Here is a 15,389-nt window from a genome sequence, read left to right as displayed (position 1 = left end):
ATAATTCCGAGAACCACACTATATTATTGGGGTAACTCAAATTTATAGTCCTTATTTCTGAGAATTTTTCTTTTGACAAAATACATAGTTTTTAAAATATTTTATAACTTATGTACTTTATACAAGTTTTGTAGGTTAATATGAAACCTTTTTTTCCGTAAAAACGTTCCTATTTATGTTGGACATGTTTGCCAATGCACATTTTTAATTGTTAATATCTTTGATTTTGTATTAGTATTAAATACAAAATTTTCATTGTATTAAACTACTTATAAATACGAATTCAACAAGATCACTCATGACTATATTTGATCTTATAGATTAGACGTAAATTAATAGGGAATCGCTTACCATGAATAATAGTGTCGAAAGTCAAAATAGAAAATGTATATCGGGAAGGAGGGAGTAATATGAAACTGAACACACCAAGTGCATAAAACTATCCTATAAAATGTGACACTTTCACATAAACAGACCCCCACACAACAAACTGTTCATCTATTCCTCCATCTCCATCTCCATTTTCTTTTACTCCTTGATTTAAAATCACAATAATACCCTCCAACCCTCCTCAAATTTACCATCCATGGACACTAATCCTTCCTCCCACCATGGCCTTTCAGGTCCAGAATTATCCGAACTCGAACCACTAATTCAAAACTACCACAAATTCGACCCCTTACCAAACACATGCACCTCTCTGATCGTTCACCGTATTGAAGCTCCTGCAAGATTTGTCTGGCCATTCATCCGCCGCTTCGATAACCCGCAAAAATACAAACATTTCATCAAGAACTGCAACTTAACATCTGGTGATGGAAGCGTGGGAAGCATCAGGGAAGTTACAGTTGTGTCGGGATTGCCTGCATCAACCAGCACTGAAAAACTCGAGATTTTGGATGATGACAAGCGTATTCTGAGCTTTAGGGTTGTCGGAGGAGAACACAGGCTTAATAATTATAAGTCTGTCACGTCTGTTAATGAGTTTGAAGATGGTTCTGGTAGGGTTTATACGGTTGTGTTGGAAAGCTATATTGTTGATATTCCTGATGGAAATACCGGAGAGGATACCAAAATGTTTACTGATACTGTTGTGAGGTTGAATCTTCAGAAGCTCGGTGTTGTTGCATTGGCTGCGTTGCATGGAAATGATTAATTCTAGTGGTGGTGGTGCGGTGGTGGTCTAGGTGGTGGAGGTGGTATGATTATAATTTACTCTTGTTTTTTCATTTTTTTAATTATATATATGAATTTAGTTCTATTGTCGCAGTTGGATATAAAAGTCAATTTTTATTAAGTCATTTATGGATATAAACGGTTGAAATTTGAAATGGAAAATTTCTTACGCTATACTATTTCTTTAGCAGAAATTGTGTAGGACTTTTTTCTTGTTTTATAATACTACTTTTTTTTTATATTTATTTTGGCCGTTTGTTTGTTCCATTCATAAGCGACCTATGATAAATTTGTTTTGTTTTTTTATCCAACTAGTGACTATTTTCATTATAAATATATTCACTTTCTTTTTCAGTTAGACAAAGAAAGGAAATAATTGTGTTTTCTATGTTGCTTTTTGTTTGACTGAAAAGCTAGGTTATTTAAATGGGGCTGATCTAGTTATGGAGGTTGAGTGAATGTGAATTTAGTTATAGCTTCATGGGTTGGCAATGGACCTGGCTTTAATTTTATTATACTTCAAGGGGGAGATTATGATGTAATATCCCTTTGTTTATGTCATAGTTGTAGAAATGGTCAAATTTTAGCTTTAGCCAGCTGGGTTCTTGCAACTTGCAACTTGGGAATTGTAATTGACTTATCTACTCAATTTATTTTTCAGATAAAAATATTTGCTGTTCATTTTCAATATAAAGTTGTAAACTAATCCAATTTGTGGGCTCTTCTGGATCCTCTGCTGAGGAGTTGCTGCTATTCTGTTCATATTGTATGTGTCAATGTGTGTGTTATATATGATGTCTCTTGTTGAAATTTTGTTGTGAGGATTCATGCATGGATATAGGCGTGTACATAAAGTATAGATATAGTAGATTTATGGATATTGAAAGAAGGTAGCTAGTTTGGATGTCATAGTAGGAGTGCTTGAAATGGACTTGTCACATCTTCTCATGAGTTTCTTGTACTTGATGTCATGGAAAGTTTTGTAGATGTGAAAGGCCAGTGAGACATTCACCATAAATATTGTGAATATATATTACGTTCACTTGTCCTAATTCCTTCCCTTTAATTAGAGTTAATTATCTTGTCAAAAAAAGTTGAGTTAATTAGTTTAGGCTTGATCCACACCAAATTATTTTGTTCATTCATGATAAATTTCGTGAATGCACGAGTAGAGTGATGTGGATTATTACATTTGCATTAGTTTCTCATGTTAAACTTGTGAAGATGTTAAACATGTCAACCGATCCTTAGATGATTACAACAATCGCTTGTTATTGACCAGGATCCTAATTAAGAAAGAATATACACTCTCCCTCTCGTCAACATTAGTCATTTATTTGAATATTATTCTAGATTATGTGAGATGATCCTCTATAGTCAGTAAACACTCCTAGTTTGTTTTTGCTAAACAAAAAATGTGTGCTAAACCTTTGAAAGATAGTAGTGCTAGTTTAGTTTGAAGCAGTTAAATGTTGTTAGGAAGAGAGGGGGGGATAGAGATAGATGGGCGGCTACTTTAAATTGAAGCAACACCAACAGCAATTCATGTGACCTGAATGTCAACCCAAAATTTAAGTGCAGGGCTGGCAATAACAGCAACAACAAATTAATGGAACTTGTGATCAATTCCTTTTTCAACTGCAGATATGTGATCATTGAAAGCTCCTTCTATCTGTGCGTGTGTGTGTTGTATAATCTGTTAATTTTGTTGGTCTGTTTACTTGATATGGAGCATTTTCGATTAAGATCCACCATTTCGATGTTTGATTTGTTTGACGTAAAATATTAATTTATGGTAAAAATATAGTCGATATAATTTAGAATCTGGCTATAAGAAAATATACGATGCGGTCGGGTCGGTGCATATTTTCTTTGTCAAGTAAACTTACACATCAGAAATTGAAACATTTATCTCCAGAGAAGATAAGAACTTTATCACCGCAACAACTCTTTGTTAGCCGGCCGGTGTATTTTCTATGTTTTAGATTGAATCACGTACACAAATCTTCAACTATTGCATCAAAACATCTATCACTAGATTATAAAAGTTTAAGCAAAAATTTAAGCTCATATTGTTGCGTGAAAATTTAAATTAATTTGGATAGGGAATTATTAATGTTTGTATTGATAATACTACAAGTTGCCTAAAAAGGAAACGTAATAGAAATGAAAGAACAGACCAGAACAAGTCCATGCTGGTCCCCAATACATATATTTTTATGATTAATGGCGCTGAACTGTGTTTCTTAAACTTTGAACTTGAACTTAAGCCCACTTGCTAATAACACCGAGACATCTAGCAGAAAAAAAATCATGAAAAATTAACTATAGTAATTGGACTTCAAATATAGACATCTGTTGTAATATACTTGTTTTAATAATATTAGAAGGGGCTATTAAATCTGAAAGGGAAAAAATGATAATCGGAGGGAGGTAGAGAGCATATATTAGAAATACTTGGTGCAAGTTTTACATTCACCGAGACCATGTATTTATAGCCAAGGTGAAAAACAAAAGCATTCAATGCATTATCAAAATTTCTACTTCTAAGACTAGATTTACTATTTTACCATTAACTTAGAAATTAAAATCAATTATAACACTCCCCTTTGATTGTCATTTAACATGGATCATAGATTGCATCGTTAAAACATTGTTCAAAGAAAAATCCAGTGGGATAAAAACTTTGACGAAGGAAAAAAAGTACAATCTCCCATTGGAAAAACTAATCATTCTCTGAATTTTGTTGTAACAAATTTTTGAGTCGACGCATTCCAATGTTATGTCGTAACTTTCCAAATGTTGAATTCGGTAATGATTTCGTCAATAAATCAACAAGGTTGTCACATGACCAAATTTGTTGAACATCAATTTCACCATTCTTTTGAGGCTCATGAGTGTAGAAGAATTTTGGTGAAATGTGTTACGTCCTGTCTCCTTTGATATATCCTTCCTTGAGTTGATCAATGCATGCAGTATTGTCCTCAAACATGACAGTAGGACTTCTTGTGATGTCTGGTAATCCACATGATTCTTGAATATTTTTTATGATAGACCGCGACCAAACACATTCTCTACTGGTTTCATGAATTGCAATGAGTTCCGAGTGATTTATTGAGGTTGTCACTATAGTTTGCTTCGTGGATTTCCAGGAAATGGCTGCACCGTAATATGTAAATACATATCCAGTTTGTAATTTGCCAAAATGAGGATCTGACAAATATCCAGCGTCTGCATATCCGATCAACTGGGATGTTGAGTTTTTCGGGAAGAATAATCCAAAGTCTGTTGTTCCACGAAGATAACGGAATATATATTTGATCTCATATCAATGTCTGTCCATCGAAACAGAGCTAAATCTAGCCAATAAATTAATAGCAAATGCAATATCCGGCCTTGTATTATTTGCAAGATACATAAGTGCACCAATTACACCTAGATATGGGATTTCAGGACCAAAAACCTCTTCATCATCTTCTCGTGGTCGAAATGGATCTTTATCAGGCTCTAAAGATCTAACCACCATTGGAGTAGTCAATGGATGAGATTTATCTATGTAAAATATGTTCAAAACCTTTTCTGTATATGTAGATTGGTGGAGAAAAATTTCCGATGACAAGTGCTCAACTTGTATACCAAGGCAATATTTTGTCCTTCCAAGATCTTTCATTTCAAACTCTGTCTTTAGGTATATGACAGCTTCATCAACCTCTGTAGTTGTTCCTACAAAGTTTAAATCATCTACATATACAACAATAAACACAAAACCAGATTGTGATTTTTTGATAAAAACACATGGAGAAATTTGGTTACTAATATACCCATTCTTTTGTAAATAACGACTAAGTCTTTTATACCACATACAACCAGATTGTTTCAGTCCATACAATGATCGTTGAAGTTTAATGGAGTATATATGACGAGGTTTCTTGAACTCATCCATTTCTAACCTTTCTGGGATTTTCATAAAATTTTTACTATCAAGTGTACCATACATATAATATTCGGGATATATCGTGTAATTATTTTTTCTAATAAATAATTATTATATGTGTTCAGTATCTATTCTGTGAATTATTTGTTAAGTGTTAAATGTGTTTGGATGTTTAAAAATATTATTAATTGAGTATTTCAATTTTTATATGTTCAAAATAAAATATAGATAATTGTCATATCTTCCTAATTATTTTTATGTTGATTTATGAATTTATAGGAAATATATGAATTTTATAAAATCTTTTTCCGCGTATTTAAAACCTATTTTATAAAAACGGGAACCAACCGACGTCATTCGTTCTTACGTTTTTATAACCCGAAACTCTTCCGAGAACTCCTTCCTAACCTAATTATAATATTTCGAGCATATTCCATGTTTCGACTTTTTCGATTCGGCCTACGGTTTGTCCTGTGCGGGTCCCGGCGCAATATTTTCGATACAATATTCGTTTCGGTAAATCAATAAAACTCGTATTTTCGATAAACGGAAGCTTTTTATTAAACTATCACAATTATCACTTCGTAATACGTGTAACCAGGCGCTGAGACCAAGACCGCAGTACAAATTGTACTGGTTTGGATAATTATCTCGAAAACCGGTACCGTTTGGATCAGTTTTTATAAATAAACGTACCGTTTTATATCCGAAATGATCCAACGGGATACTAATTTCCCATAATTATAAATAGCCTCTACCGTATTTTATTTTGTACCGGAAATCATTGCAAACAGTATTTACAGAATTTTTACAGAGAAAATACTATAATTATATTTTGTTCTTCGTAATCAAACACAAATTCGGAGGCGTTATCGATATCCGATTTTGGCGTGCTTATACTCAAAACGAAGCTGTTGATTTGTACTTTCAGAATCTTTCATTAAAACTACTGCAGAATCAAGTGGTAATTCCCTACAAACTGTTTTTAATTCGAATTATTAATGATATAAAATAGAAATTTTTGTTCGGATGATTGTTTGGCTGATTTGATGATTGCATCTTGTAGAGCTTTTCATCCTGATGATTTTGGTATATTATATGACCGATTTGGAGTTCAATAACGTGTTTAATTTTGTGTTTGATTCTCGAATTGATGAACTAGGGTTTTTAGTAGCTTGAATGTTCTTAATTAGATTTAGGCGTTTCTTTGTTTGGGATTGAAAGCTGAAATTGATTACACCATCGAGTAGATCGTGGAAAAACAAATCGATTCATGTGTAACTTGTTGACTGACGATCTCTGGATTGCGTAGTTCGTACCTCGCCGGAAAACGAACCCAGGTGGCGGCGGGTTTTTCCGGTTAATTTTCCGGCTGAGTTACAGATGTTCTGGTGATTGAAGTTGCATTTTTGAGTTCCTGGAAGCTTATACTCTATTCCCTGTTAATCTGTCGTGTTTCTGGGCGGTTTTGCAGTCGCCGGAAAAGCTTATGGACGACGTCCATGGCTTCCGACGAGCTTGGGGAAGGTGACTGTAAAATTTACAGTTTAATCCCCCAAGTTTTGCAACCTTTGAATTATTCATACTTCTGTTTTAAAAACTTTCAAAAATCGAATTTCAGTTTTAAAAATACATAAAAGCCAGATTTCTGTTTTGGTTATTTGCAAAAATTATATTATCCTTTTTATAAAATTTTTAGAAATTGATTTTATTATTTTTAAACCTTCAAAAATTTATTATTCCTTTTCTGAAAATTATTTTTTTTATTATTAAATAAATCTTAATTATTTAATTAATTGATTTTAGTTAATAATAATTATTAAATTAGTCAATTAATTTAAATATTAATTGATTAATTAATTTAATTAGTTATTAATTATTTTAATTGATTATTTTATTGGATTTAATTATTTTAAATTGATTTAAAAATTCCAAAAAATAGTTTCGAGCTTTAAAATATTATTTTAAATTGTTTTCAAGGCTCAATAATTATTATAAAATTGTTTTGAAGCCAGATTTGGCCAACCGAACCCTGTTTATTAATTTAAAATTGATCCAACGACCCGTTTTAATTCCGAAAAATGCTCTAAAAATCATATTGAATACCCAAAAGCCTGTTTATAATCCGAGACTCCTTTATAAATGATATGTCATTAATTATTTGACGTGTTATGTGATATATGTGACTTGTTGATTGATTGTCGGTCTATATGTTCGATGTTTATTTGTTTATAGCATAACTTTCAATCCATTAATCGGATTTGGGTAAAACGAAGGGTAGATGAAACCTTATGACGTCCATGTGACGATTAGAATAATGTGAGATGAATATTGATAGACACCTATGATGCCTAGCAGAGTTAGCAAGGCGTAGGAAAGGGAAGCAGGTGATCAGAGAATGGAATTGACATGTAGAAAATACAGCAAGTAATCAGAGGATAGAAGCGAGGCATAAGAAAAGCAGACGAGTGATTGTTGAATGAAGTCATTAGACAAGTACAAGTGAAGTTGAAATCGATTATGATAAGGCAAGTACTTCTAGATTTTTCGAGATATAAAGCGAATATTTTTAAATTCTCTTGTGACATACTGTTAATACCCAAATTAGCCCTGTTTATACTGTAAATACTTTGAATCCTTCAGCCTTGAACCCTAGCCACATCATTTGATATTTGAGCCGCAAGCCTTATTCTTTGTGAACCATTTCTTGTTGATTTACCAGATATTAAACCACACAAATACAATACTACTCCGTAAATATATATATCCATCATATACCAAACACTAAAACAGAATTGTTTGAACATACAGAAACTTTTACACTCAACCATACCTTGTGATATCGAAGTACCAAAACCTTGTAAAAATACTATTCATCTAATTCCCGATTATCCTACCGGCTGGAGGCCACTTCTTTTATGTACTTTGACATACCCTTTCAATAACCATGAATTTTTACCATGCTCTTATACAAATATTTTATTATTATGGATTATGGTCTGGTTTTATTGAATTATATTGTTATCATATTAAACTACTTTAGAATTGGATAATTTTCTTTGTGTGGACCAGATTCGTGGTCAGACCATATCGATGGTCAAGTTAGGCCAATGTGTGCCTTGGATCCAGTAGTTAGAGCAGTGCTGTGTGCTTTGCTCGGGGTTAGTGCGTGACTGATCAACAGCCTAACCTTGGTTTTAAAAAAAAAAACTTAAAATGAATATCCAATTCTATTGGTTGTTTAAAAAGAAATTTGATTTCTTTGAATCACCTCGTTTATTATTGTTTAACCTCAGTGATTGATAATATGACTTTGCAGTTCATGGACTTTGCAGTTGCAGATCTATTGGACTATGCAATCTCTTCTTCACAATCTCACTTCAAGTTGGTATGAACTAGTGTACTGCTCCAGTAATCGTCATATTTATAACTCTCTAATCACTAGGCACAATCATATTGTTTAATATGTGCAGTGAGTTTTAGGAGTAAATCAAACTTCTTTCTACATTAGTGATTTCTTAATTCATGTAAAATCCTTTGAAATCACTATTGTACATCATTACTCTCAAAAGATTAAATGTATAATTTTCATTCATTATAGATCTTAAGTACATTTTATTTCTCTATATTGCCCTATGTTCTGTGATACAGGTTCAGTCTCCAATGGCTTTCTTTCATTGACAGTCATGAGGTTGAAAACCCACAACATTTATCCCAGACTGTAAAGACAAACACAGAAACAGAACCAACCAACACTCTCTTACCACTAAATATAGTACGAATGAGCGTGAGGGAGATAGTGCCTTAGTGCACCACACAAGGAAGGTTCTGAAGTCAACCCAGCAGCTCTATCTCCTACATAGATGAGTAGTATTTAAACCGAGACAACTGCTAGCCCCCATAAATCTTCTAAAAAAGATGTAATGGCTGAAAAGGCTCAAAAACAGTTACTAGATTCATTCTCTCAAAAGGGTGTGTCTATTGAAATTTGCCTGTCGGCTAGGGTATCCGATGTAGTGTCACCACTTCAAATATAAACAATTCTTAATGCACAAGGAAAGGTTACACACACAAAGAATGAGTTGACGGAAACAAGAGTTTCGACCATTCTAAGGTCAGATTCGATTGTTCAAGGTTCGTTAATGGACCAATTGCCTTTACAGGTGTTAGGAGAGGATACTGATCCAAAAGCCATATGTCAGTGGTCAGTGTCTACCTCCCCGGGCTTAAATCCCCTGGATGCATCTGCGGATAGTGGATCTGACATAGTTGCAGATCGGCAACTTGTTGACAATGATTCAGATATTACCTGATGAGTCACAAGGAAATGTCTTCATAGACATTAGAAGGGAACGTTGATCTTTATGCTAAATTCGTTGGATCATTGTTTACCTTCCCAGAATTCAAATCTGGAACCCTAAAAGGGAAACTAGCAACTTGTAGATTATGACTCAGATTTATCTGACGAGTTTAACAAGGATGGGGATTTGTGAACTCCCATTGCACCACCTGTGACCTCCTTAAGGATGGCTAAGGTGATTTTCCTTGCAGGTACAACTGGATTATGGAGCTATGAGAGAAGAGTGATACACTTGTGAGAATGAGTGTAAACACGAGTGGAGAGAAGAGTGAAACACATGTGAGGTACACTAAACAGAATCACACACTCACAGTGAGGAAGAAAGAGAAACTACTTGTTATTTCTTTTCCAAACAAGTGAAATATGAGAACTGCTTCGGACGACGACATACATTCCTTCTTTAAGGGGGAGATAAAAGCTTAAGTAATAGTTTGGAGGATTCCTCAACTAAGGGGGAGAAATAGCATGGAGGAAGAAAAAGATCAAACATGTACACTACACCACACCATTGTTGTTTGTAACTACGGATCTTATTATACGGGAGAGGTGGTAAACACAAGGTGATTTTCTAGTAAGGGAAGAAGCTGTTAGGGGAGTACGATTGGTTTTTATCTGCGGATCCTATTGTACGGGAGAGGTGGTAAACGAAGGTGATCTTCTTTAATCAGTTGATTCTCATAGGGGGGAAGCAAGACAAATATGCGCTTCTCAAAAGGAAATGTGGTTGTACAAAAGAAGATGAAACTACTTGAAGATATGTTCAGTCAAGAGGAACATCTATTTGGAATCTGGAAAAGGTTAAATGTTATCCAGAACTTTTCTGCTATTTACTTTGCATTTCTGTTTATATCTTTTTCTTATTTGTTAGTTGAGTTATCCTCTAGGTATTTGTGTGTTATTGTCTAACAAACAAATAGGGGGAGATTATAAGGCATATGTCATAGCCTATTTGTACATTCGAGGATTTAACTCAACTCAAATAAGAATGTAATAAGTAAATAGTGGATCTACCGTCAAAGAGATCTCGCAAAGTAATATCTGTCAAAGGATTCAGAAACAAGGTTCATCTACAGACTTGAGGAATTAATTCACTGGAAGAAGTTCAAGAAATTGATCAAGCCTCAGTGATATAAATCAAGGTTGTGGATTTAATTAAGTGACAAAGATCTCGTCAGGGTATCAAAGAATTACAAGGATTTAATCTGAAAAAAATCAATTATCAAAGTCAAGACATGAAGAAACGTCACGGAAGTTAGTCACTCATGAACCAGACAGTACATCGAGTGTCAACATTGAAGTGGTGGAATTGATTCATAATTCTCAATGATTTTCAGAAGATTTTCAGAAGAATGGTTGTTGCTCAGGATTAGTATTAATTCTCTATTAATTAATTAAGTCATATAATTTAATTAAGAAAATAAATTATATCTGCAAAGATTAATTTATTTATTAATTGAATTAATTGATTAATTAATTCAGAATTAATATTAAGAATTTTCAGAAGTTTAATTGGATTAGAAACAGTCTTAAATCAGCAAGACAATTGAAAATGAACTAGCATGACAATCTGGATTGTCATGCCAAGTCATTTCAATTGTCATACCGAAAGTTACACTGGGAGGAGGATTGTCTTGCCAGTTCATTCTGATTGTCTTGCTAGTTCAATCAATAGTCTCACCGAAAGTCTTGCTAGCTCAATGGATTGTCTTGCTGAGCTAAAAGGACTGTCTTGCCAATTAAATCAAAGGTTGATTGATTTACAAAAGAAAAAGAAGCAGCATAACAAAATATACAGAACACAACTCAAGAACAAAAACAAAGCAGCCGCAGAAGAAATATTTTATCCTTCATCTGCAAACTTCAAGATCATAATTTCTAGTTTGTAAAGTTAAATCCAAACCACTAGAAATCTTTATCTTGTTCTTGTGTAACTATCTAGCGGATCAAAATCCCTAGAACTTAATCTCAAATTGCGTTTAGCATTTGAATCTTTTTATTGCAAAAATAGAAAAAGTTCATGTCGAATTTATTCTAGATTTGTGATAATTTATTTGAGATTAATTCCTTATAATCAATACAGTTGTTGTAACACCTTTCAAGTTTAATAATATTCTTATTTAACTTGAATTTTGTTTCACATTTTTATTCCGCATTTAATTCAATTATTTGGTATTGTTTGTATTCAACCCCCCTTCTACAAACACATTGGGACCTAACAATTGGAACAAGAGCCTTCTGATTAACGAACAAATCAAGATCCTAGACTTTTGTGATTTTTCAACTCCTTGAATTTTTATTCATTCAAAAATTCATAATGACTTCACAAAAAGTTGGAACCGTTAAAATTCCACAATTTGATAAAGAGAATTATATTATGTGGAAGAAGAAGATGCTCTTTTTTTTACAAGTGGCAAATCCCAAATATTCAAACTTGTTAAAGAAGGGGATAAAAACTCCGATGGTTATTGAACCGGAGGTGATAGTAGATGATGTTGTGATCATCAAAGCCAGAACCTATCCTAAAGATCCTGAAGATTTTACTCCTGCTGAAAAGGAAGAAGCCTCCTTGGATGCCAGCCTTCAATTAATATTAATTGATTCCCTTGATCCCTTGATGAACATACATGTGATGAACTGTAAAAATTCCAAACACATGTGGGAAACTATTGAGGTGATTAATGAAGGCACAGAGGAAGTTAGGGAGAACAAGTTGGAGATCCTTACCTCTGAGTATGAACATTTTAAATCAAATCCAGGAGAAGGAATTACTGAAGTGTTTGAGAGGTACAATGCGTTGATCAACAACCTGAACATCAATGGAAAATTTTATTCAATCAGGGAGGTCAACAAAAAGTTCCTTTTAACACTGCCAACTCATCTTGAACATAAAATCACTGCCATTAGAGAAGCTAGAGATCTGAGTGAGATTTCTTTGGACAGGCTCTATGGAGTGTTAAAAACCTATGAGTTGGAGCAGATTCAACAGAAGGAAGTCTACGGGAAGGATAGAATGGTCAGCACATCTACTGCACTTGTAGCTGAAGGTCAACAACAATAACAATCTCAACAATTGGAGAGAATGGTACAGTGTTCCAAGGCTGAGGAAAATATGTTAATAGCAGAATATGATCCTCCTACTACAAATCAATCAAGTGATGATTTTTATTCCTTGGAAGAGCTGGAGCAATTGGAAGACGAGTCAATGGCCCAAATTGTCAAGAGATTCTCCCACGTCAGATTCAAGAGGAATCCCAAGCTTAAGTACAAGTCCAACTACAACAAATTCCAGAAAGGTGGATCTTCATCCTCTAACACCAGCAGTGGTGGATACAAAACATGGATGGTTGATCGGAGCACCATTAGATGCTATAACTGCAATGAGTTGGGACACTTTGCCACAGAATGCAGGAAGCCAAAGCAAGTAAGGAAGAACTCTTATGATTCAAATCAGAAGAGTAACTCTGAAAGGGCTTACCTGGCAAAGGGAAGAAGCTGGGATGATACTGATAGTGAAAATGAAGAAGATGAGAATCTTGCTCTTATGGCCATTGATGGAAAAGCTTCATCATCAAGAAAAGAGGTAAAATATACTGATGCTGAATTAGTTTATCATCTAGGAGGTAACTTAGATTGTGCTCGTCGTGATAATGAACTGTTAAGTTTACAGATCAAAGACCTTGAGAAAGAGGTCGATGAATTAAGACTTGTGCACATTAATCAAGAAAAGTTAAAAGAACAAGTATCTTTTATTGAGAATAGAGTTGCCTGTTATTGAAAACTCGAAACTATTCTCAAAGATAAGATCACCGGTCTTGAGACTTGTTAGGTCCCAATTTGTTTGTAGAAGGGGGGGTTGAATGCAAACAATACCGTTTCGTCGAATAAAATGCGGAATAAAATTGTGAAACAAAATTCAAGTTAAATAAAACTTTTATTAAACTTGAAAGGTGTTACAACTACGGTATCGGTTACAAGGGATTAATCTCAAATCAATTATTACAAATTTAGAATAAATTCGACATGAACTTTTTCTATTTTTGTAATTAAAAGATCAAATGCTAAAAGCGATTTGAGATTAAGTTCTAGGGATTTTAATCCGCTAGATAGATACACAAGAACAAGATAAGTATTTCTAGTTGATTGGATTTAACTTTACAATCTAGAAAATTGATCTTGAAGTTGCAGAATAGATGTAATATTTTTCTGCTTCTTTTTCTCTTTTGTTCTTCTGTATGTTGTGTTCTGTTTGATTCATTGATATTTTGAATTGCTGCTTCTTCTTCTATTTAACAATCCAACCGAGAGAAAAAGAACTGGAATGACAATCCTTTTTAGCTTGAAAGACTTTCGGTGAGACAATCTATTAGAGCTAGCAAGACAATTAAAATGAACTAGCAAGACTTTCGGTATGACTATTGATTGTCATACCGATTGTCATATTAGTTCAAATGAAATTGTTTTACTGAATTAATAATTGATTTTAATCTAAATAATAATTCTATCAATACAATCAACTGAATTAGCATGACATTCGGTATGACTATCAATTGTCATACCGATTGTCATACTAGTACAATCAGTTGTCTTTTTTAGAATTATCACAGATTTTAATCAATTAACATTCTGAAAATCCTCATTTATTAATTCTAAATTAATTAATCAATTTAATTCAATTAATCAATAAATTAATCCTTGCAGATATAATTTATTCTCTTAATTAAATTATATGACTTAATTAATTAATAGAGAATTAATACTATCCCTGAGCAGCATCCATTCTTCTGACAATCTTCTGAAAGTCTCTGAGACTTATGAATCAATTCCGTCACTTTAATGCTGACACTCGATGTACTGTCTGGTTCATGAGTGACTAACTTTCGTGACGTTTCTTCATGTCTTGACTTTGTTGTTATGATTGAATCCTTGTAATAAATGATACCTTGACGAGATCTCTGTCACTTGATTAAATCCACGATCTTGATTTATATCACTGAGGCATGATCAAATTCTTGAACTTCTTCCAGTGAATCTTCAAGTCTGCAGATGAACAATGTTCCTTTATTCTTTGACAGATGTTACTTTGTGAGATCTCTCTGATGCTTGATCCACTATTTACTTATTACATTCTTATTTGATTTGAGTTAAATACTCGAATAAACGAGTAGGCTATGACATATGCCTTTCAATCTCCCCCTATTTGCTTGTTAGACAATAACAGCAAATACCTAGAGGATAACTCAACTAACAAATAAGAAAAAGATATAAACAGTAATGTAAAGTAAATAGCAGAAAAGTTCTGGATCATATTTAACATTTTCCAGATTCCAAATGAAATTTACAAGTGAATACAAGATAGATGTTCCTCTAGCCTGAACATATAACTACATTAGTCTATCTTGATTCATAACGCTCTAATCATATTACATTGAGTTTTGAGCTAATTGACTTTAGTTGTCTTCTCTTCTGACTTCACCTTCTTCTAAATCTTGAAGCAATTCCTTGTCAAAGATACGATCTTTTTCTGAAGTGAAGCTTGCAGGTCTGACTGGTTGAACTCCAACTGTCTTCAACTTATTCTTGAGTTGATTGTACCTTTTAACATTCTTCTCACAATAAGCTTGAATCAAGTCAGCAGCTTGAGTCTTCAACATGGATGAATATCCAGCAGTTCTCAAATGATGTTCCATCCAGACCAGATGCTTAGCTGAGTAGTCTTTAAGAGATTGTACATCTAGCTGACAGATTTGAAGACAATCAGACTTAAAGAATCTCACTTGATGAGGATTGTTGACCACTTGAGGACTAGCCCTGCTGGCAAACTCTTTAAGCCTTTCCCGAAGAACTTCATTCAACTCTGAGCTTCTTTTCACTTTCTTTAAAAGAACCCAAATCTCTGACAACGAACGATTCTCAAATAGA

General features: G+C 33.7%; 1 protein-coding gene across 1 annotated transcript; it reads left to right on the top strand.

Annotated features, from left to right (window-relative positions):
• The first annotated feature begins 414 nt into the window (after nt 1-414).
• Nucleotides 415-1,813, top strand: LOC141670921 (abscisic acid receptor PYL2-like). Its single transcript, XM_074476978.1, has one exon. It carries the CDS (start codon nt 587-589, stop codon nt 1,154-1,156), a length of 570 nt encoding a protein of 189 aa, XP_074333079.1. The 5' UTR covers nt 415-586; the 3' UTR covers nt 1,157-1,813.
• The last annotated feature ends 13,576 nt before the right edge of the window (nt 1,814-15,389 follow it).

The sequence above is a fragment of the Apium graveolens genome, chromosome 7, assembly GCF_009905375.1.
Source record: "Apium graveolens cultivar Ventura chromosome 7, ASM990537v1, whole genome shotgun sequence".
Classification (NCBI taxonomy): domain Eukaryota; kingdom Viridiplantae; phylum Streptophyta; class Magnoliopsida; order Apiales; family Apiaceae; genus Apium; species Apium graveolens.
This window is presented reverse-complemented; position numbering and strand designations above follow the sequence as displayed.